The 23,836-nt window shown below is 42.6% G+C and overlaps 1 protein-coding gene across 2 annotated transcripts in view; it reads left to right on the top strand.

Moving 5' to 3' along the window:
- Positions 1 to 23,836, top strand: part of LOC138282476 (maternal DNA replication licensing factor mcm3-like) — a 315,678-nt gene that overhangs the window by 163,710 nt on the left and 128,132 nt on the right. The window contains exon 8 of one of the 2 annotated variants that reach the window (XM_069220088.1): positions 4,484 to 4,546. The exons of the other annotated variant lie outside the window; for it this stretch is intronic. Within the exon in view, the coding sequence (XP_069076189.1) occupies positions 4,484 to 4,546 (63 nt within the window). The remainder of the gene's footprint in view (positions 1 to 4,483; positions 4,547 to 23,836) is intronic. 2 annotated transcript variants of the gene reach the window in all.

Below are 23,836 nucleotides of genomic sequence, written 5' to 3'. Positions count from 1 at the left end.
GCCTCACTTGTGTGGGTGGGCCAAGTGTCTGCAACAGGGAAAGGCCAAAACATGTAGAGATTGAGAGGATATCACAGCAAGTTGATAAGTGCAGTTTTTAAATGTTTTCAGGCTGACACTGTTTTGGGCACCCACACAAGGGAGACTGTTTTCATACATAACTGGAAGAACGTTGAAACCATATAAAATAGGAAAAATTGAGTATATTCCAGTAAAATGCAAAAACTGTGAAAAACATGTTTTTCTGATTCTAGTCTGCCTGTTCGTGAAAGCTGGGAAGATGGTGGTTTTAGCACTGCAAACCCGTTGCTGATGCCATTTGCAGGGAAATAACCAGATGCTTTCTTCTGCAGCAATTTCTTCTCATTTTTCCCCAAAACTCCAAATTTTAGCTGTATTTTGGCTAATTTCTCGATCCCAGTCAGGGGAATCCCCAAACTACTTTTAGACACTCCAGGATGTTGGGGGGGGGGGGGGAAGGATGCAAATTTGGCGTGGACAGCTTATGTGGACAAATGTTATGGGGGCCTAAGTGCGAACTATCCCAAATAGCAAAAAAAAAGGCTTGGCACAGGAGGGGTAAAAGGCCTGGCAGCGAAGGGGTTAAATGAGTATAAAAATATCAGACAAGGCCTTAAAGTGGGTGCAATATTCTAAATGAAGCTGACACTTATATAAAATGCTGAAGATTTGTAAAAGCAATTGATAAAATATAGCCAATCACAGTTGAGTATCTTGCATAAAAAGGGATGCCAGTAGATCCACCCCAAACTCGTGCAGAACACATTGGGGAATAGAGGACACTACACCAGAAAATATGGCCGATCCAGCGTGAGGGAATTCCAACCCAGATTTCTGTACAAGATATGAAAAATAGATTTGTGGAATTAAATTATAGCCTGAAAAGGAACATGGTGGCATGCCCGTCTGTCTATAATGTGATGTCATTCATATAGCAAAGGAATTTGTGAAGTTGGTAAGCCACACGCAGTGGATATCCATGAGAATAAACTCACCAAAGGACAAAGACTGGTCACAAATAATCAAGACTGAGCACTTCAGAAAGTTACTCCTCCTGAGTCATTGAACGATTAAGACATTCTTAGAATTGTGCCGAGGTATATGACTGTCTAAATTAAAGTTAATCTGAATGGTACATAAAGTGTAATTAGACAACTGTTGGGTAGGAGCAACTGGAAAAAATTCCCCACAGTTGCATTTTGTAGTGGTCGCCATTCTGAATACTGATGAAAGCAGCAAATTTTCAGAACCTTTTTGAGGGTACCAAGTGTTATATGTAAATTTAATTAGAAGAGCCTCGCACAGATATTGACCTGTAACTATTATTGTGAACTGAGGAATGTACACACTGTGCATACAATAATATATTGTTATACCAGCCTCAAGCTTAACACATCATGCAGTGTAGTTTCCCACACATGCTCTGGAGACACCTGCTTGATGTACAAAAGTAGTAGCAATATAGATTAAGTCCTGACAGATACCCTGAACATAGGGTCTACCAATCCAGTGTTTAGCTCCATAGAGCACACAGCTCACTTACATTTTAAATGAGGCAATTTCTTGGTCATGCTAAGGATAAAGAAGCCCTTATTGAAATGTGCATTTGGAGGGTTGAGACACTGACCTCTTTTCCTGGAGCGAGCTACAGTGGATTTTGAGATTCATTTGAGGTGGTAAATGTGTAGGAACTACATAATTGTGCCCTGCCTTTCAAGTAAGAGTCGTTCCTCCCAACCCACCATGAGCTTAGGTCCATACAATAGACGCAACAAATAGTCATGAATAGGGGCATTAGCATGCATTGGGATTGAAATAAAAAGCGACCAGTCTTCATTTAATAATGTTCAAAATGTTTGAGATCACTAATGACGAGTGATGAGGCATATACTCAGTTTCTACTTTCATATATGCGTATGTTTTGTGTTAATTTTGAGGAATATAAAAAAAATCTGGCTACGTTTATTCGAAGTGTGAATACTATTTGTACCCCTCCAAATGATGTGTGCAAGGTCTGAAATTAATTGCTTGCATTAAGGGCTGATAAAGCAACTGCAAAGTGCTGGACTTTTTTTGGATGTTGCACTAAGTAGTGTCTAACTCAGATGGGAATCCTCCTTTTAGCGTGGACGTGCATTTATCTCTACCCTGCCATGATTTCAAAAGTGGAAAGTAGGTACACAGACCAGGCATTACCTAATGCTGTTTTTACATGCTCTGGAAAACTATAGCCATCTGCTTCCTTCTTGTGAGCACCTCTTACCCATGCCTAGCTTATTAGCAAATAGTACTTCACATGCTTTTCACACAGTCGTCAAAGGAGGCCCAATATCGGTGGAACCAGATTTAAAAATTAAGATTGTGGGATAAGTATTCGTCTGCTTGATAAGCAACTAAGCATTTATAGTGAACTACTCTTTTTAAATTACTTTCAAGTCGGGTTACAGCTTGGAACTAATTTAAAGAGAGTAGAATCAAAGTTGGCTATTACAAAACTACCCCATTGAAACGTAGGAGATTACTATTCGTGCAGAAAAATTACTTAAACCTTTGGTCTCCCAAATACAAAATTCCTGCTTGCAGACTGTACTGCCTACTAATATCAAATAGTGATTAATCTGTTGCACATTACCTACTTGATATCAACTATGGTTAAACTTGATAAAAACGTCTATTAACCTTACTTAAACTGTTGCGGTGTGTATGTTTCTTTCTGAGTGGTGTCATTTTTACTGGATGTATTGCTATGTTTTATTGTGAGCATGGGGAGGTTGCCTAAACGAAAAGATTATAACTAGCAATAAGCCTATATAATGCCTATAGTAATGTAGTTCAGAAATTGCCCCAATGGCATAAGACCGATGTGGGTGGTATAAATGAATACTGCAGCTGACATCAGGTATTTTGATAGCATGGTTTCAGTACTTCTCATGTAACCTTGAACTTCTGTTGCTAAAAGCTGTGGCCAGTACGTCAAATGAATGCCTTGTGATGTGTTGAAAATGCTACCTTGAATATTCAGTATCTTTCCGCCAAGTAGTGCCTTGGTCCGCAAAAGGACTGGATGCATAATGTATGAATCTGAGACATGGTAAATATGCAGTTAGCTTGTTTCGACACTAAGAAGGTTCTAAAATGCTATTTTAGTACAGCAGTTCTTTCCTTTGGTGAAGGCCTGCTCTAGATCTGTTTTCTTACGAGATAACTAGAGAAACAATCTTTGGGGCAGATATATTTATCAAAAATCATATCTTTGGTGAACATCTAGTTTTGGCACATATGACCCAAGATGAGTTAAATAAATGTTGCTTGCATGCCCACCGTAGGGAATAGTTGTTTTGGAGGGCATGGCCTCCATTAATGACATGCAGGGAATGGCCTTTTGGTGGTGGGAAGACCATGAGAGTATGTTACCAGAATATTGTGACCTAAACATCATTTGTTCAAAATATATTGTCGGAAATATTCACACAATATTGCAGTAATGGAGCTAATAATATAAAATAAGTTTCCACTGTAATAAGGGCTAATATGGCATGCATAGGGCATTGTGAACTGTGACACTGTCCGCATGTGATTCAGAATGTAACATAATCTATAGTTGATAACGCATATTGACATTACACTGAATATAGGTCTATTGCACTATGTTGTGAGTATAATTGATATTAAAAGTAAAAAATATATATATAATTGCTCTAAAACGGCGGTGTATTGTCAATTAGTCTGATTAAGTGAATTCATTTCAAAACTATGGTTAGTCATTTATTTTATTTCGTGTAGAAAAGCCAGTATTAGTGTGGTTTTTCAGTTCTATATGCCTAATGGAGGTCCTCCTAGGCTACAAGCTATGAAGGTCTCTATGTAATTCATGCTAAGACGTGGAAATATGAAACATAAAGAATAACTGTTTTCCATCATTTAATTTATAGAATTGATTCTTCTTACAACCCTGCATAGAGGAAACTGTGTGCTGTCTGTGAAACCTGAATTATTTGAAATTCACTTTATACCTGGAAATTGATTTATGAATTAAAATTCACTTTTGCTTTTCAAATCGATGTATTATCCTCCCAAAGTATTGAGCATGCATTCTAGTTTGGGATTCCTCTGGAAAGATTTGTTTACACCCACAAACTCACAACACCAAGAAATTTAATTCTGTAAAGTAAACTATTTAATCTGTTCCAGCATAGGAATTAAAATGGTAGGGATTGCAAGGAAACATTTTTCAGTGTGAAAAATGTTGTCCCTGTAAAAATAAATAAAGGGGGGGTGAAACTGAACTAAAGCAAATCAATTTTCACATTCACTGTGGTACACTATGTACAATTAGTCACCAACTGGAAATGCACAAACATTTTCTTGCAGTATTCTTAGAAACCTTTTTGAATCCCAGAAAGATGAAAATATTCACTCAAACATAGCTTTTAAACTGACAGTATGTTTTTTACATTTTCAGACTCTGGCCATTGGAGAACGGGGGGTAGGAAAGAGCTGGTAAATATGTCACATTACACTGAAGGTAAATACCTGAAAAACAGTACATATGTATAATCACAGTGAAAAGGCCAAGAGTCTTCTCAGCACTGAAGGGACTTAACTGTTTTCCCTTTCAGGCCTGCATCATTTTTTGAAGGCTTTGCCTCTAATAAGCACACAAAAATGAAACCCATCTGCAGAGGCTTTCAGCACACTCTGCGCTTGAATACTGTAAGGAATATCTAGTATAACATCTTCCATAATGCATTTAGAGGACCATTCAATGCCTGTTAGCCAGTGAGTGACCGTTGTCCCTAGAAAGCTGGATCACACTTAAGACGCAGTGCATCATCTACCATCTGTTACCCATCACCTTTCTCAGTGCACCGTAGTTCTAGCCCTTCTGTTCAGCCCTGCTGTTTCCCTACTTTGTGCCATATAAGCACTCACATGTATACAATGGTATAAAAGATGATCATTTCAAAGAGGGGAATGAATGAATATGTCTGTGCCTATTCAATCTCCAATGAATGCTGAGTTTGCCCTGCGAGGAAAACACAAGAGGAAAATGGAGTCCTGAGACTGAACGCTTTAAGATGTGGTCTGCTAAAATACAGCACATATTAACACAATTTCCTCGTACAGCATCTCTACCTGTCCTGTACTGGTGTTTGGGTATACTTAGAGTAACACTTGTATGCAAGGCTAGCACCTGGGTGTATGTAGGGATAGATGGATGTAGTGCAGAATTTGTTTCCCAGAACCCAAGTGATGCATCTCGGTGTGAGCATGGTGTGGAAGGGTGAACTGTATTCATAATAAACCATGGCATGAATCTGCAGCAAAGCTGAGAGTCTCCTGTAGTGTCTTAGTACATGGGGCCGAGTTTCTTTAGATGTGTACCCCTCATAGCCGCAGAATCCTGAGAACCGATCATTGTGTTTAGGTATTTTTTTAAAGCTTCACAGTGTGATTGCATAGGAGGCTGTTCACATGTTGTTTTGATTAGCAGCAATCTTTGGAACCATCTCTTCCAGACTGAACAAGAGGGCAGACAATGTGCAACATGGAAGAAGTGCCTGTATGGACACATGATGCATGAAACAGTACAGCAAATGGCGTCAAAGGGTCACAGCAATTACCAGTGTTTCACTGCTCGAAATTTTGCTTTTTGGCTGGCAGTTGTATGCATCCTGTCCAAGCAGGGACCACACCCGTAGTTAGGGTAAGTCAGATCCACACCATAAACTAACCTATGCTCACCCACTAGTAGCTTGTTACATGAATAAGACAAAATGACAAAGATTCAAGAAGTAGAAGATGAGTTTTTAAAGAATACCTGCAATTGTAGCGCTTAGAAACTTAAAGCACGAACAGAGCTACCTGGTCACACTAGACTGAGGCAGATCCAAAGTTCAGGTTCACTGGGATGGAGCGCAGGCCGGCTGCAGGTACTGACCTTGTACAGCTTAAACAGTACCTTGTGTGGAGGGTTTCATCGACATCTAGGATCTGATGTGAGGAGCAGAGGAGACAATGTAAAAGCTCTGTCGGCTCCGATCTGTGCAGTCAGCGGATGCATCGTCAAACTGCGCAGTCTGCGATTCTCCAGCAGTGGCCCTGCATCAAACCTTTGCAATAAAGGCAATGCATTGTTGAGCTATGCAGCCGGTGATATAAAGGTGATGAGCCAGGGCTGATGGTGATGTTTCGATCCTGAGCCTTGCAATCAGTGATGCAACCTCCTCATACTCATCAGAGGTGAGTCGATGGGCGATGCGGTGGTTCTAATCGGCGCAGTGATGGTGATGTGTGGATTTTTGTAGAATACAGCTGCAGAACCCACTTCGGAGGGCCCTGGAGTGGATTGCACCACTTGGCAGGACAGGACTCACAGATGGCAGAGTCCAGAAGCTGTAGCAGCGGTGAGTGAAATAGTTGTCCCCGAGACTAAAGAGCAGGAGCCAAGCCAGCAAGTCCTTGAAGTCACTTTGGTTCTGGGGATGCATAGATGCAGGCCCAGTCCTTCTCACTTCCAGGCAAGGAGGGCAGCAGGGCAGGCAGAGGAGTTCAGCAGAGTGACAGTTCATTTAGCTGTACAACAGTCCTCCTCCATGGCAGAATGTCCTCGGGTTCACAAGTGTACTGAGTTGGTGGAGTTTGCGGGTCCAGTACTTATACCCGGTTGTGCCTTTAAACTGGGGGCAACTTCAAAGAGGGGCCTTAGAAGTGCACTGAGCCCCTGCCTACCCTGGCTCCTGACACAATAAAGGAGGTTATGCTGCCCTTTGTGAGGTCTCAAGAGTTTGCCCATTCAGTATATCGGGTCATCCTTGGTAGGATGGGAGGGAGGAGCTATCGGTATGTTAATGGCCCATTGTAGGAAGCTGGCTCTGTATATACTATATCAAAATTAGATATACTCTGCAGAGTCCAGGGGTTCCCCAGAGGCTTAACAGAGGGTTAAGTTGATAATATTGATGCTCTCTTTTGTGGTATTGTGGTCGCTCCGTTAAGCGTATCAGAGGGTAGTGCAAACCATTTGTTGTACACACATGCAGACAATAGAAGAAACACACACTCAATGACCACTCCAGACCAATGGTTTTTATATAGCAAAAATATATTTTCTTAATTTATTTTTAGAACTAAAAGATTCAAGTTGCAGGTAAGTACTTCAATAGAGTTGTATTTCACACATGCATCAAGAGTACTTTGAAATCAATACGTTCTACAGTTCATGAAATATTGGCAATAATCTGTTTTTAAAAATGGACACAGTGCAATTTTCATAAACAGTTCCTGGGGGACGAAAAGTGAGATCACTTTACAGGTAAGTATTCAACTTAGTTTCAGTCTCCGGGTTTAAGGAAGTCCACTAGTCAGAGTTCAAGTAAACCCCAAACACCCACCACCAGGAACACTGGGTCGGCTGGGTGTAGAGGTCAAAGATGAGCAACTTAATGTGGGCTCCTATGGAGAGAGGGGGTACATGGAATCAGGACTTTCTGCAGATAAGTACCCGCGGCTCAAAGGGCAGACCTGAGGGGTTTAGAGGAGCACTGGTTGTGCCACAAGTAGGCACCAAACATACACCTTTAGCAGCACTGGGGAGGCCGGGTGCAGGGTGCAAACAAGATGTCGGGTCTCCAATGATTTTCTGAGGGGACCCCGGGATTCACTCAGGGGGTTGTCTCTGGTACACCAGTGGCTGGACAGGGAGGAGTGCAGCCTGCTGAATGTTGCTGCACTGAAGGTCTGGTTCTCGAAGGCCTGAGGGACTGTGGGTGCAGGGTGTCTTAGATGTCTGATCTCTTTGTCCAGAGCTTTCGCGATCAGGGGAGTTCTCTGGATCCCCTCTGCAGGTGTCGTTGAGGAGGGGTGGCGAGGTCAACCCATGGTGGGCACTTGCTCACAATCGCCTGTGATCCTCTCTACTTGGTTGGGCCACCTGGACACGGGACGTGGGCGTCCGGTGCAGAGTGGTTAGGGCTCAAGCATTTGGAGTGAGGTGGAAGTCAGGTGCAGAGTGGTTAGGGCTCAAGCATTTGGAGTGAGGTGGAAGTCCTTGGTGGTTGTGTTTTTGTTTTTGACAGGGCATATGTCCCCAGCAGTTTGTGGTTCTTTTGGGTGCAGGATACTCCTCTGGAGGTTGGCAGAGGCTGCTGGTCCCGCTGGATGCATTGCTGTTCTTTTGCAGGTTCTTTGAAGCAGGAGACAGGCCGGTAGGGCTGGGGACAAATTAGTTGTTGTCTTCCTTCTTATCTGCTGAGGGTTTTAGCTAAGCAGTCCTTCTTGTTAGGTCACCAGGAATCTGGTGATCTGGGTTCAGGGAAGCCCTTAAATACAAGATCTACGGACGTTACAGGGGTCAGAGGGCAGTAGCCAAAGGCTACTGTCTCCTGAAGGTGGCTATACCCTTAGTGTTCACCCCCTTTGGGGAGGGGGACACAGACCTAACACTATTGGTCACTGTCCTCCAAACTGAAATGGAGGATTCTGCAGGGAGGGGATCTCTTCAGCTCTGGACACCTTAAGTGCGGTCCCTGCTGAAGTGGTCACTCCTTGTTTTTCTTTAGTTTCCTGCCAAACTTGCTGCCAAAAATGGAGCTTTGTTCATGGGGTGGACATCTCCACTAGCTAGAGTACCCTGGGGCACTCTAACACGAGGCCTGAGCCTTTGAGGCTCACTGCCTTGTGTTACAGTTCCTGCAGGGGGGAGGTGTGAAGCACCTCCACCCAGAGCAGGCTTTGTTTCTGGCCTCAGAGAGCATAAAGGCCCTCACCCATGGAGTCAAACTTGTGTGCTAGTGGCAGGCTGGCACAGACCAGTCAGTCCTATACTAGAGGATTGGGTAAAATACAGGGTGCTTCTCGAAGATGCCTTCTGTGTGCTTTTTAGAATGAATACACATGCACCATGTGGGTTTATTGTGAAACCAAACTTCCCAGAATTCAATGAAGCCATTATGAAGCTGTGGAGTTTGTAATGACACACTCCCAGACCATATACTTAATACGGCCACACTGCACTTACAATGTCTAGGAATTGACTTAGACACTGTAGGGGAGTATTGCTCTTGCAGCTATGTCCTCACCTGTGGTATAGTGCACCCTGCCTTAGGGCTGTAAGACCTCCTAGAGGGGTGACTTACCTATGCCACAGGCACTGTTTTGTGGGTCTGGCACCCTGAGAGGGATGCCATTTCGACTTTGCCTTTTTCTGCCCACCAACACACACAATCTGCAATGGCAGTGTGCATGTGTTTGGTGAGGGGTCCTTTAGGGTGGCATAACACAACCCCCCCCCCCCTGGTCCCAGGACCCTTGGTACCACTGGTACCAATTGGTGTGCCAATTGTGGAAACAATGGTACCTTTTTATGGAAAGAACCAGGCTGAGGCCTGGTTAGCAAGATCCCGGCGCACTCTGTCAAGTCAGCATCAACATTGGGCAAAACGTGTTGGGGGGGGGGGGGGGGGGTAACTGCAACAAGGGCCAGTTTTCTACACCACCAACATGCAGATTGCTAGTCAGTCACACCTAGGTTCCTTTTGTCTGTTTGGAGGGAATGCACAAGAGCCCACCTGTCACCTATCCAGAAATGTATTCTGAGACCGATAGAAGGCACTAGATGGTTTAAAGTAAGAAAATAGCAACTTTCTAAAAGTGCCATTTTCAGAATTACAATTTAATATCGGACTTCACCATAAGTTGTGATTTTAAATTGTGACTGCAGAGACGTCAAACTTGGGGGGGTCTCATCTCTTCCCCATTGGAAAGTTCACTTATAAAATGTAATAATAAATTAATCCCAATATTAACCTATGGGAGAGAGATGCATTGCAGTATTGAAAAACACATTTAGGAGTTTTTCACTGCTGGGACAGTAGCTTAAAATTACAAGGCCAGCTTTTTAAATACACTACACCGTGCCCTTGAGATTTCCTGGGGCCTACCTTACGGGTGATTGCCAAGTAGTGAAAAGTAAGGTTTGGGCCTGGCAAGAGGGTTAATGTGTTAGGTGAACATGGCAGTTTAAACTGCGCACACAGGCTATGCAGTGACAGGCCAGAATCCTGTTTAAAGGCCTACTGAAATGGGTGGCACAATCAGTGCTGCAGGCACATCAGCATTTAATTTACAGGCCTGGGCACATTAATAGGGACTTACAAGTAAATCAAATATGCAAGTTGTAGATAAACCAATGTTCCCATGTCTTAAGCAGAGATCACATGGATTTTGGCCCTGATTAGGAGTAGTAAAGTGCCCAGAGTCCTAAAGCCAATTAAAAAAAAATACGCAAAAAGGGAAGAAGGACACCAAAAATTTTGGGGATGACTCTGCAAAAAGGGTGAAGTCCAACATTTGCCCATAGAAGTTTGCCTGGGTCATGGTGCGGCATCACACATCTGTGCTTCGTAAGAATGTGCATCAGGCAAAACTGGACTTTGCTATGAGTAGGCCTGGGGGGGATTGCACTACACGGAGCTACATGAAGTGCCAAAAAACTGCACCGCACTATGTGGAGATCTGCAAGTATCTTAAGTCACACCGTTCGTGCAGATTTTTAGCACCGGGTGTTTGTCCCACGCTGAAAAATCAGCATGAACGGCTCCCTGCGCAGCGCAAGAGGGCGCTGCTGCTTTTCTGCCAGTCAAGATAATTTTCTACTGGTACCTCAACACGAATGGAAGGTTTCTCAATGCGAATGGAAGGTTTCTCAAAGTGAGTGGTTGCAACCATACCGCAACTACTCTCTTTGAGAAATCTCGCCTGGAGGTGGTCTTCAGTAAGATTTTCCTTGCTCATGCTTGTCAACTCCCCGTTGGCGAGCGAGGAAAAAAAACTTTGCTCCACTACGCAGAGTTTTTCAGAACTCTGTGCGGAGCGGGAAAAACTCTGCAAGCGGAGTTCAGCGCTCAACCCTAGCTATGAGTGTTTCTTAAGCAGCATGAAGCTAGACCTCGCACACAACTACATGAGAGAAATTTGGTTATTTTGATTAGATTGCATTCCAATTCCCCTTATGTATATGTGTGTAAAACAGTCTGTGCTTTTAGATGCCAGCTGTTACTGCTAGGTTGGATTGGTCTCTTAGTTAGACGCATGCTGGATGGATATTTGGCTTCCTGGAAAATGACCTCAGACAAAAAAAAAAGTACCACTGTTAACCCGCTGAAGGATCTAATATAATATAGATTCCCAATTATTCATCTGAGCTTTTGTACCAAAACACTGCACTCACCCAGTTGTTGGGGGTGAGTGTAAAGCAGATGCGTATCCTCCCTCCCCCTCACTGAACACCTTAATTTGATACTCATTCATGTTCACGTCGTCTTCAGGACCCTGCCCTCAAATCACCTTCATGTGACAGAGGCGCCAGATCTGCAGCTCCCAAACTTTAAGACAAGTAACAAACAAATATATAGTAATACATCATAAACAGAATAGAGAAACCTACAGAAAGACTTTGAAATCAACGAAGAGGATCGAGCCTTAGATGAAATGGCATGTCTGAAAGAGCTTCTGAATACTTAACAGTGCATGAAAACATAAGGAAGTCTAAGATCCAGGAATCTTTTGAGTCTTGATACTGCACAGACACAAATGCTTTGCAGAAGAATAAAAGGAGCACTGAACCAGTGCAGGGACACTTGAAGGATTTCTGGAGCCCTGGTCCAAACGTATTTGATGGGCCCTTGTTCAGAACAACTTTGAATTTGATTCAGTTTCACCCGTTTCATGCCCTCTTTGGTCACGCCACTGACCGTGCACAGGCACACTGTTCCAAAGTCTGACTTTATTTGCATCTACTGTTCAAGGGTAGTGGCGTGATTTGAATATCCTAATTAGGGCTCCCAATTTTCCTTTTTTACTGGTGCTTTTACAAGTCAATATAAACAGAAAGCCATGTATTTCCTGTCTGCATTTATTTCTAAAAGTGCAAAAAATTGGTCTTTTCTGTGTCTTTTTTTTTTTTTTTTTTTTTTCTGTCCTTAATCCAATCCACCCTAACAGCTGAGAAGCCCGATACATCTACATCCAATTATAGTGTAATGCTAATATTTACATGTGCGTGTACTGTTGTGTGGCTGCTTAATTTGCTAAAACATGACGGGTGTAAAAGTGTGAGTGTATGTTTATTAGTTGAAAAAAACTTGGATTTAAACCTTTTTACAACCTCATTAATTCACTGAATACAAAGTAAATACGGATAAATACTGACAATAGGGCTATAAATAGACGGAAATGTTAGGGGAAAAATACCAAAAAACTGGAAGCCCTAATTCTAATACATCGCCCCAATAAAAATTAATTAAAGAAAAACTGTTTTTAAAAGTAGTATCAAGACCTTCTCTGGGGGTGTGGGGTAGGGTTGTGGAGGGTGGGGGGGGAGGGGGTATATGGGGGGTGTTGTGTAAATCAGCACTTGTTATTCAGATTCCCCAAAGCATCCCACCATGGAGGCATTTGATTAACGGTGGTCCCGAGGTAAAGGGCAACTCCTTCTGGCAATTCCCATGTTACCCCTCTTTGGGCCGAAAAAGATCTTACCCTAAACCTTGATTCTCCAGTTACAAACCCCACTTGCCTGAAAGATACCAGAGTCAGCATGTTAAAGTGTTATAAGAACTAATCGAAATCTGCTCCATTGAAAGGAGTTCAATGCATGGAGCAACGTTTAACAAAATTCATACTTGTTCTATATTTGTTTTCTTTTGTCTGTTCTATCTTTTCTTATTTGGTTATTTATTTCTTCTCCTCCACTTAATATTTCTCTCCTCTTTCTTTCACTCCTGTTCTCCCACCTTTCCCCTGAACTCTTTTTGCCTTGGTTTCTGTCCCCTAGCTTCCCCCCTTTCTCTTCCTCTTTCTACACGAGTCTGTGACTAATTTCCTTTTCCCTCTTTTCTTTTCGCTCTCACTTTCGTGGTCTATTTCCAAGCTGAAAGAAATAGCTTAGAAATGCATGTCCCATCACACCCTTCCCACAAGTGCCCTTTGCCCACCCATCACATGGTCTGACAGGCCTGATTATGCCAAGGCCTGCCTGCAGACAAAAGTGTATTAGCAAAGAAGGGTCGTGTCATAATGAAAGCAAGTAAAATGCGCCCTTCCTTCATCTCCTTGGACAACTGCCCCAAACCTTGGGCACTGCCATCAGTAGCGCTCCTGAACCCCCACTACCTAAATACTATCGCCCACCACCATCCTTACCTATTTGAATATGTTTATTTGCCTACAGTAATTTTAAGCAGGTGTGAAAACATTTTAGTGCTTAAAGTGATCCAAACACAAGAAAAGAGCTGCTTGCTTAATGTGAACTGCAGCTGTTATCTACAGCTGTTGTGCTATAGTGACATAGCATGTTTTAACAGGGCGTGTCTTGAACTCGGAAGCAATCTGAGTGGAATTATTTTTTCCAGCGGTGGGAAGCTTTCCTTTTAATAGGCCAGCATATGGGAGAGCTGACAGATCTGCTGGCAATGTTCTTGGGTTCTGCCATCTTAAAAAATCCCAAGATGGAGCTTTTATTGTTTGTTTGCTTTGGTACAAAGTAGAAGTGGTGCTGCAAAACCAGGGATCATTTGCTGTGCTGGAACATTTTTGGAAGGCACTTGGATCCCATCAGCAATGACTGCAAGAAAGGCTTCCTTCTAGAAACTCCAGAACACAACTAGACTTGGAGTAGAGCGGAGGAAGAAGAACCTTTCTGTCTTCCTTGTAGAAAGCACGAATGTAATTGAAACTGCTTCAACCTTTTCCTAAACTTTGTGAATGCTTCTCAAGGGCTACACCAGCTGCCCTTCTCTGATCCCAGAGACAAAGGACAAGAAGATAATCTCTCCAGGAAATAAAGCTAACCTGTGGGCTGGGCTTTGGCTGTGTCCTGGCTGAAAATAGTATGTAAGCAGTTGTGCTGCCTTTCATGGCTGCCTTTGTTGTGGTGACTTACAGGCTATACTTTGTTTTGGGTGTGAAAAGGGGGCAGCAATTCTGAGTATTCTCCGATAGATCAGGATGAGGCTCCTAGCCCACTAACCAGCACAGACGTGACCCCCTCGTTGACAACGCTTTTTTTTTTTTTTACACAAGTTCAACCAACTCTGCGCTTTCTGCATATCCAACCTTGTTGGTCCTTGCCTGGTTACAGCTTTCTGCTTTGTCCTTCTGGAGGATTCTGAGCTTTGGGAAAAGTTAGTCTCGTCAGAGGCAGAATAGATGGCAAAATTACCCCATGATGAGATGAATTTTGCAGCTTCAAGATTTTCCTGCTGAGACCTTTTAGTACTAAATCTGAAGGCTCCAGCAGCCCCCCAGAAAAGATGTGTGGCCTTGTGGAGTCCCCATGAAGTCTGAAGGTAAAACTGTTCACTGGGGCAATCAGTTTGACTTGCCTGACTAGCAGAGTAGATGGTTTTGGTGATACATTTTTTGGTTAAATGTGGAAGTATGTTGGTTTACTTGTCATCCGTGCTGGAGTGACAAACTGCTCATTCCAACTCTGTGGGCCCCTGTTGTGTTGCCAGTCCACACCTGCTGTTGGGAGATCCTTATCAACAGACTAAAACATCTACCTTCCTTTCTTGTTACATCTACTCACATCTATTCCATGAATGTGTAAGGCTCCAGGATTGGCTTCTTTTGAAGTGGAAATGGTCTTTCTTCATGGGCAGCCAGCGTATGATCACCGATTGAGGGTGCCAGGTTATATTTAAGTTCTGTAAAACATTAGGTGCACTTCAATCTTCAAACACAGCTCAGGTTATTATCTGTGGTCACATGCTCTCATTAGAAAGGTTAAACAGTCCAGTGAGAAGTATCTTGCACCTTCTTTGTATGACGAGGTTAAATTCCATCAGTTGCGAGCATGATTTAGCCATAAAAAGTGGAAGCAAAGCATCTGAATTCTCCAAATCCACAAAGGACTCAACAAATAGATACTCCGCTAGTGATTTCTACCCCTCAGATCCGTACACTTTTAATGGGCATAAGGTGGATGATTTTTTTTAATGTAACTAAAGCATTGTGTGGTAACGAATTGCCATTTAGAGGCTGCACATTTTCCATTTAAGTGGTAACTTAATTTGCACAAAGAGTGTCATTGCTAAAGCTGTTTTGCACAAATGATGTGTGGAAATCGGGTTTCAGTGAACATTTGTGCATTATCCAGTAAAGTGTCTTGATTTGTTCTGGTCCTATTAAAATCTCATTTCAGAATTGCAAAATAAGTCCTTAATTTTTGCTGTCTTTCCCAAACCCTGAATGTGTACATTTCGTTTAGAGGTATTTACACTGTTGTGTATGGGGGGGAGAATAATCAGATAGACATAGCTTGGCATCTGACCTCTGTCTTTGAAGTGCAGCAAATCTGCCAAAATAAAGACCAAACTCTTCATTTATTGCTTGGCTTTCGCGACCCACCAAAAATCATCTTGCGACCAAGAGTTTGGTTAACACTGACCTAGAGGTATCAGGCAAATTGTCTTCACTTTGTCTCTAAATCACATCGGGCAAAGAAGAAACATTGGAAAACCATGCTAGACCATCAACTTGAGGCCTATATTGTACCATTGACGCATTGCATCAAGAAGCGCTTTGATACAAAGGGGAAACCTGGACCAATTTATAGCATGAATTAATGATCGGGGTCTGATTGACCAAACAAAATCTGGTGGGAATGGTATGGTATCTGTAGCTATATTCATGTTTTAGTAGCCAGACCAACTTTTTGGTTTTCAAGGGCAAGGTGGAAAGATACTGGATACCCATTGGCTCTTCTCGAATAGTGAGAACAAGGAATTAGACTTTCTGGATTTAAAATTCCGTACGATGAGCGTAAGTGGGCAGAATCTCCCGTGTGTTACAGATGAGTCTTTAGAGCAGGATGTCAGTTGTGATGACTGAGTTGTTGTGCCACATTAAACCTATGAACATAAAAGCCCGCAATATTGCACCATCTAAACACTCAATGTCAATGTTGTGGGTAGACTGCAACATATCAGATCACAAATGTTCAGTCTAAACTGTTCGCAGGTCTTTGGCTTATGTCCGGTGTTAATAGTCCATACACATTTGCACATGTACCGACTGAAAGGAAGCTCTGCATCCTTTGAGCACTGAAAACACATATTGTTCTATGCAAACTGCACCTTTTGTCCAGGATATTTTGCGCAGGGCTAGATTATTTCCATGCACATTTGTGCTATCCCCTTCGCTGCCAGGCCTTTTCCCCCTCCTGTGCCGAACATTTTTTTGGCTATTTGGGGCAGTTCGCGCTTAGGTCCTCATAACATTTTGTTCACGGAAGCTACCCACTCCAAATTTGCGTCCGTTTTTTCCAGCATCCTAGGGATTCTAGAGGTACCCAGACTTTGTGGGTTCCCCTGAAGGAGACCAAGAAATTAGCCAAAATACAGTGAACATTTTTTTATTTTATTTTTTTTAAAAAAAGGGGGAAAAAAGGGCTGCAGAAGGCAGCTCGTGGTTTTTTTCCCTGAAAATGGCACCAACAAAGGGTTTGTGGTGGCAAGATCACCATCTTCCCAGCTTTCAGGAACAGGCAAACTTGAATTGGAAAACCCTATTTTTCTATACAATTTTGACATTTTATTGGGACCTACCCAATTTTTTGTGCATTCAGCCTCCTTCCAGTTAGTGACCAAAATGAGTGTGAAACCAATGCTGGATCCCAGAAAGCTAAACATTTCTGAAAAGTAGACAAAATTCTGAATTTAGCAAGGGGTCATTTGTGTAGATCCTATAAGTGTTTCCTACAAAAAATAACAGCTGAAATAAAAAAAGAAAAAAAGAAATTGAGGTGGAAAAAAACAGCAATTTTTCTCCACGTTTTACTCTAACTTTTTCCTGCAATGTCAGATTTTTGAAAGCAGTATACCGTTACGTCAGCTGGACTCTTCTGGCTGCGGGGATATATAGGCCTTGTAGGTTCATCAAGAACTCTAGGTACCCAGAGCCAATAAAAGAGCTGCACCTTGCAATGGGTTTTTATTCTATACCGGGTATACAGCAATTCATTTGCTGAAATATAAAAAGTGAAAAATAGGTATCAAGAAAACCTTTGTATTTCCAAAATGGCCACAAGATAAGGTGTTGAGAAGCAGTGGTTATTTGCACATCTCTGAATTCCAGGGTGCCCATACTAGCATGTGAATTACAGGGCATTTCTCAAATATACGTCTTTTTTTTTACACACTGCCTTACATTTGGAAGAAAAAAATGTAGAGAGACAAGGGGCAATAACACTTGTTTTGCTATTCTGTGTTCCCAGAAGTCTCCCGATAAAAATGGTACCTCACTTGTGTGGGCCTAGCGCCCACGAAAGGAAATGGCTCAAAACACAACATGGACACATCACATTTTTTCACAGAAAACAGAGGTGTTTTTTTACAAAGTGCCTACCTGTGGTTTTTGGCCTCTAGCTCAGCCGGCACCTGGGGAAACCTAGCACACCAGCGCATTTTTGAAAACTAGAAACCTAGGGAAATCCAAGATGGGGTGACTTGTGGGGCTCTGACTAGGTTCTGTTACCCAGAATCCTTTGTAAACCTCAAAATTTGGCCAAAAACACTTTTTCCTCATTTTGGTGACCGAAAGTTCTGGAATCTGAGAGGAGCCACAAATTACCTTCCACCCAGCATTCCCCCAAGTCTCCCGATAAAAAATGGTACCTCACTTGTGTGGGTAGGCCTAGCGCCCACGAAAGGAAATGGCCCAAAACACAACGTGGACGCATCACATTTTTTCACAGAAAACAAAGTTGTTTTTTGCAAACTCCCTGGTGTCTAGTGGTTTCTGTCCCCCTTGGGGGCAGATTGGCCTCATAAAAATAGGCCAATCTGCCCCCAAGGGGGGGCAGAAATAGCCTAAATATAAGTAGCCCCCTATGGGAGCGACCCTTGCCTAAGGGGTCGCTCCCCACCTCTAAAATCAAAAACAAAAAAAGAAATTCCCTGGTCCCTAGAGGTTTCTGCCTCCCCCCCCCCCCCCCCCCCCCACCCCAGGGGCAGAAAGGGCCTTAAAAAAAAATGCCCCCCCCCCCGGGAGAGACCCTTGCCCAAGGGGTCGCTCCCTCCTGCCAGTTTCATTTAGAAAAATAGGTGTCTAGTGGGCGTTTCAAAAGCTGGATTGCTTTGCAATCCGGCTTTTGCAACGCTGAGAGAGACTTCAAAGGGAAGGAAATTCTCTCTTGGGGGGGGGGGGGGGGGAAACCCCACAGATGGAGCACCAGCGCTCCCTCTGGGCTCTGTGCCCAGGACGTAATGGTTACGTCCTGGGCACACAAGCACTGTGCCTCAGGACGTAACCATTACGTCCTGGGCACAGAAGGGGATAAGCTAGGAAAAATGTATTAGTGTAATTTGACAATTGCATTGATCTGTGTCCGACAGTTACAATAGAAGTTGTTCTGTCCTGTGGAGCCATACTTTCAACGAACAGACAACCAGAGGAAGTAGTGTTACCCATCACAAAGCCAGCCAGCTTTTACTGACTGCTCAAGAAACTAGACCATTGCTTTGTACCCCCATTCTTAAACAAAAATGTTGACTAGTCACCGCTTTAAAATCCTTTCCAGCATGGAAAGGTCAAAACTACATCTCTGTAAAGTGGACTATTCCAAAATTAGCCATTTGCGAAAACTGGAAATAATAAAGGGAAGAAAAGTACACTTTTTTGAGAAATGTATCCAGGTGTCTTGGGGCTGTGAAGCGGAAATCATGTACTAGAAGAACAAGCATTTGCAATGCAACAGGTCTCACGTTTGCTTGTGTTAGACCGGACTTTTCTTTCCATGTAAACTAATAATAAAAAGTAAAATAGTTTCATATATGCAAGCTGATGGTCGCCTCAAGTGTGAAAGACACAGAAAAAGAAATAGAAGTTCACTCGCAGTGAAACTTATCGGCAAAAGTGTGATTCGCCATGTTACCGGCAAAAGTGCAATTATCCATGTAACAGGATCGATGTCATGCAAAGTGCTCGACTACTGCCCAGCGAGATCGCGCTGGGCAGGAAATGAAAAGATAAAGTAGTCAAGAAACGAGCTGAAAATAGAGCCTCGTATGTTTCCAGCAGTTTACCGGTGCGCTCGAGGAGGGCTAAACACAGGAAAAGGTATGATGTGTGCATGCATTTCACAAATGGAATATATAGATATTTAAAAGGCAAGCCCACGAACTAATGAAAGTGACAGGCGTGAGATGGGCGTGGTTAGAAGCCCACAGAGATTACATCATGGTCCAGAGCACTTATGTGCGCTCGACCCTAAAACATAGCTCTCCAGTTGCAGCATGACTAAGTTAGCTGCATGGCTGTAAGAACAAGTCATATTTTCAAATGTCAGTAATATATTTGTATTAGTGTAAATGGCTCTAAATAATGTGCTGGTGATGCAATCGTGAAATCAAATTGTTCAAATGTGTGTGAAGTTGAGTAGTCATTGATTTAGGGATCCAATTTAGATGCTACTTGAAAGTAAGAGTTCTAAAATTGTAGTTTAAACATTCTTTTGTAAAGGCCACCGTTCCTAAAACTGCCAGCGACACAATTGTGTGGATGTCAAAAGTCAAAAACCCTAGGTACACAATAGAATATTAAATCCTAACCTTAAGTAACTGGAAGAGATGTAGCAAAAAACACGGTAGTCTGGGTTTAGGATAATGTACCAGTTGTGACATGAACTTGTTTTCATCACATTCCGGAGAAAGTGTTGTGACCAATCATCTAACAAAGTAACATTGTATAGTCTTTGTAACTGATTAATATTTTCTGTCTTGCTTTAATCTGCCGTAGTCCATTTATTGCCATGTAACAAAATAGGGTCACCATGTATTGCAAATGGGTACTTGGGTCCGTGTAGAATGTTTCGAAAGTAAGCATTTCAAAATTGCAATTGTAAATGCATTAATAGTGCCAAACCTCTAATCCACTGAGCATAGAAAAGGCAGCTAATGAAGACTGCAGAACTGTCACACAAGAAAAGATGTGTTGGATTTATTCATCAGTGAACGACTAAAGCAGCAATAACTTTATTTACTGGTCAAATGTGGTAAAATCAATTTTGGTGAGTAGGCAAATAAAATGCCCTGAGCAATTTTGCTAAGTTGTTGATGAAAAATATGAATATATTAAAGGGATTGAGAGCATCTATGATGGGGATTATATGCAAGACCAATACATGATCTTTGTGAGATTTTAAATTATGAATTTAGTGAGGTGGTACCACCACCAATGTAAGCAATGTAGTGGGTCAAAACAAAGTTCACTGAGAAAAGCTTGTTCAACCTCTAGTAGTTATGGCAGAAGTAGCAGACTTTTCCAGAGGGGAAAAATGTGCAAAATTACCAAGAAATGCCATGAAAGATAGTTAACAACCACAATAAGAGCATGTAATTGACTTGGAAAAAAGTAATAATCAGAATGATGGAGAAATGGTTCAAATCAACTTAAAAGAATAGATATGAATTTTCAGGGTTTATAAGCAAAAGTGCCATGAAAACTAGGAATCTATTAAAGTTATTAGTTGTGGTTGACTGTAATTGAACATTTTCAGGCTGCCCGTGATGGAGAAGAAATGAGGGGTTTAGGTAAGTCCTCCATGTCACTTAGGCCAAATGTTTTACTCAATAATTTTCTGTAAGTCTTGCTTATTTCTCTGCAGTGAAAAGCAGAATGCTGAAGCTGGGAGTATTCCTCAGAGCTAATACTTGATCTTTGCTCCCACTGAGCCCACAATTGTAGCACCAAAAGGGCAAAGTCTGACAAAGCTAGATTCTGTAGCTGCTGAGGTCCTTTTGGTGGCTGAGGTGTCTTAACAGCCTTCTCTTGCTATCAAGTCCTGTGTTCTGTGTTAGTCTTTTTCAGGTATTCTACGATCTCCAGTGTGCAAGACAAAAGACTGTGTGCATGGATTTTGTGGGACTGACTAGTATTTTTCAGTAGTCTTCTGGGAGTTTAGAATGTGACAAACTGGCAATTTGGAGCATGATCACTTTTTCTGGGAGTTTTGGTGTCTTATCCTGAGTCCCTAAGGTAAGTGAGAAACCACTCCAGTGACCCTTGGAGAGCTATTCCAGTCCTGTCCTTGGGTTCTAGTTGAATGTAGCATACCACTGGGTCCTCTTTAACAACCTTCCTCTTGATTTTCCACAAAAACCCTGCGTTTTGATGAGGTGGTGCACTGTCCTGTATACCCTGTGCACTAGCCAGTGAGTGCACTGAATCTCTACAGATTTCTAACAGGCTAGCCATCACACTTTTATGTGGAGAAGTGTGGCGCAATGGTTAGAGCGGCAGACCCTGATGCAGAGATCTGTCCCGGGACCAGGGTTCAATTCCCACCTCAACGGGTCTTGGGCTCAATTCCCTTGGACCAGATAATTCTCGCCTCAGTGCCTAATCTAATTCATGGGTCCCACTCTGTAACTCTGGGCAATAGCTTGCTTAATCTCCACAACGGCCCTGACAGCGCTTGGATGCCTGGCTTCACCCTGGGGCTGTCCAGAAGTGGGTGCCTCACAGGGAAAAGCCAGGAGGGGTTCCACAGAGGTATGCGTAAAGCGCCTTGAGACCCTAATGGGTGAGTAGTGCGTTATACAAGTGTGAAGTTTTACAGTTTTTATGTAAGTTCCTGTTTGTGTGCCAGCAGACTGCCCCAGAAGCCTTTGTTCAAGATGATAGCACTCGAAGACCTGTGTTCAGAGTTCCTAAACACCTCCTAAGGCTTGTCCTATTGTAATTGGTATTGAACCCCTCCTCCCCAAAGAAATGACTTCTGGAAATGCCCAGCTTGCACCCCACTCACCCACTGAAAGTAGGTACTGATGTTTGTGAGGGATCCCATTTTCAGAGACCCCCATCAAACACCTCCGTTTAGTGTTGTAGTGTCTTGCATGATTTAGAGCCAAACCTTTCTGGTTCCCTGAGAACTCAGTCTCAGTGTGACGGACATAATCACTAGAACAGAATGTATTCAAAGCTGGGTTTAGAATGTGGAAGTTCACAAGTACACGCAGTAAAATAGATGTGTGATTTACAGCTCCCTGTGTGGCCTAGTCATCCAGCGGGAACCAGGCTGGGGAAGACACTACAACTGGTGTTTAGATAGGTATAAGTAAAGTGGATGCTTTGCGTATATGGAGTCAAAGCTTAACTCCAGCCAGTGTGAATGGAAAGAGCTTCACAGAAAAATCTATGCATCATTGGTCAAGAAGCTACAACCAAGATCATATAAAAAGGTATAGCGCTGCCACACAGAATAAAGTTATACCATATGTGGAGCGGTAACGCAGAAGGAAGATTCAACCCGCCTTACAAAGTGCAATTAAAACAATTATAATTTGCTATGTATCATCAAGAATACTGCTGGCTGATGGAATGAGTAAAAATGAAGCATACTGCTATTACTCTTAAGTGGAGCATTCCAACCTCTGCACCAGGAAGGGAGACCAAAGAAGCAGCACTGGGGTTGTGCTTACTGAGCGGTCCAAAATCTGAAGTGGAACACAAAACTGCAGGGTAGCGGCTCAGAACAACTCCCAAGGTCTCCATGAGTGACTGGACTCCAGTGGATCACCCAGAGGTTGAAACAGTTGTTGGGCCTCGATGCAGATTCCCAGGGACAGTCAACAGCATTTGGTAGCATTCCTCCCTCAACATCAGCCACTCCAATGAACTGTTACAATGCTGCCTTCCTGAAACCACCACCACCCCCTTTCAGTACTACCAAAAAGCTAAATATTGGTCGATAGATGGACTGCCTGGATAGAGACATTTAAAGATTTCATTGAGTCACTTGAAGAGATTGATAGCAGGAAGATTATCAAATATCTCAATATTCTTGCTAGTGATGGTGTGAAAGAAGTCATGAAGAAAATGCCAATACCTGACGACAAGGTTGCATATAGTTAGATTAAGAATGCTTTGAATTTCAAATTTTATCCGTACCATGCATTGATTGAGTGATGTGTTTTCAATCAGAACATGAGAGTTGAGGAAACAATCAAATTTGTGGAAAGACTTGACACACTCATACACAGAAGTTCAGTGAATTTAATGATGAAGCCATGCAGCTGAGAGTGATTGAATATTTTTCTGATTTATTCAGACAACAAATGCTGAGAGAAACATTGTCTGGAGTGAGTGTTGATGGCTGCCAGATCTGAGAAACTTGCTGAAAGACAAGCTGCTGCCACGGAGGCCAGAATTGCCCCAAGCAAGTCAATCATGAGTGTGCGAGGTAATTTGAAACAAAAGACTGAAGGACACAAAGTAATGTTAACATGCAAAAGAAGTTTTCAGATGTGGATTTGCATTTCTACATGAAAGAAAGTGTCCCGCCATTGGTCAGATATGCAAAGGCTGTGGTAAAAAAGAACCATTCAGTGCCCATGTGCAGAGCGAAACAAAAAGTGAGCCAAGCACAGCGCAAACATAAAATGGTTGCTTGAAGGTCCCAGAAACAATGCACGCCCACAAGGCCGGGCGGCGACAACCGTTGAAGCAAATGGATACTAAACTAAGTTGATTGTCATCTAGATCATTTTCAAACAGTTCTTCTGCCTCAGTAATAAGTGAGTGATTGTACTAGGTCTATGCTTACCTCAGAAAAACTTGTACACACCAGACCTATTTGCTTGTGAGGAGAAAAGTCAGTCCAAGAAAAGTTGACATGTCCAAGCAACACAATCATCCTCTGTCCAAAGATTACATTGAGAATAAATGGATGTTCAATACCTTTCATTTTCGATAATGCGGTGAATCGATAAATGTAATGCCTGAAGAAAAGTACAATGAACCTTCTCCGCTT

This window comes from Pleurodeles waltl, chromosome 2_2 (assembly GCF_031143425.1).
Source record: "Pleurodeles waltl isolate 20211129_DDA chromosome 2_2, aPleWal1.hap1.20221129, whole genome shotgun sequence".
Taxonomy (NCBI): domain Eukaryota; kingdom Metazoa; phylum Chordata; class Amphibia; order Caudata; family Salamandridae; genus Pleurodeles; species Pleurodeles waltl.
Note: the sequence above shows the minus strand (reverse complement) of the source record. Positions and strands in the feature narration are given on the sequence as shown.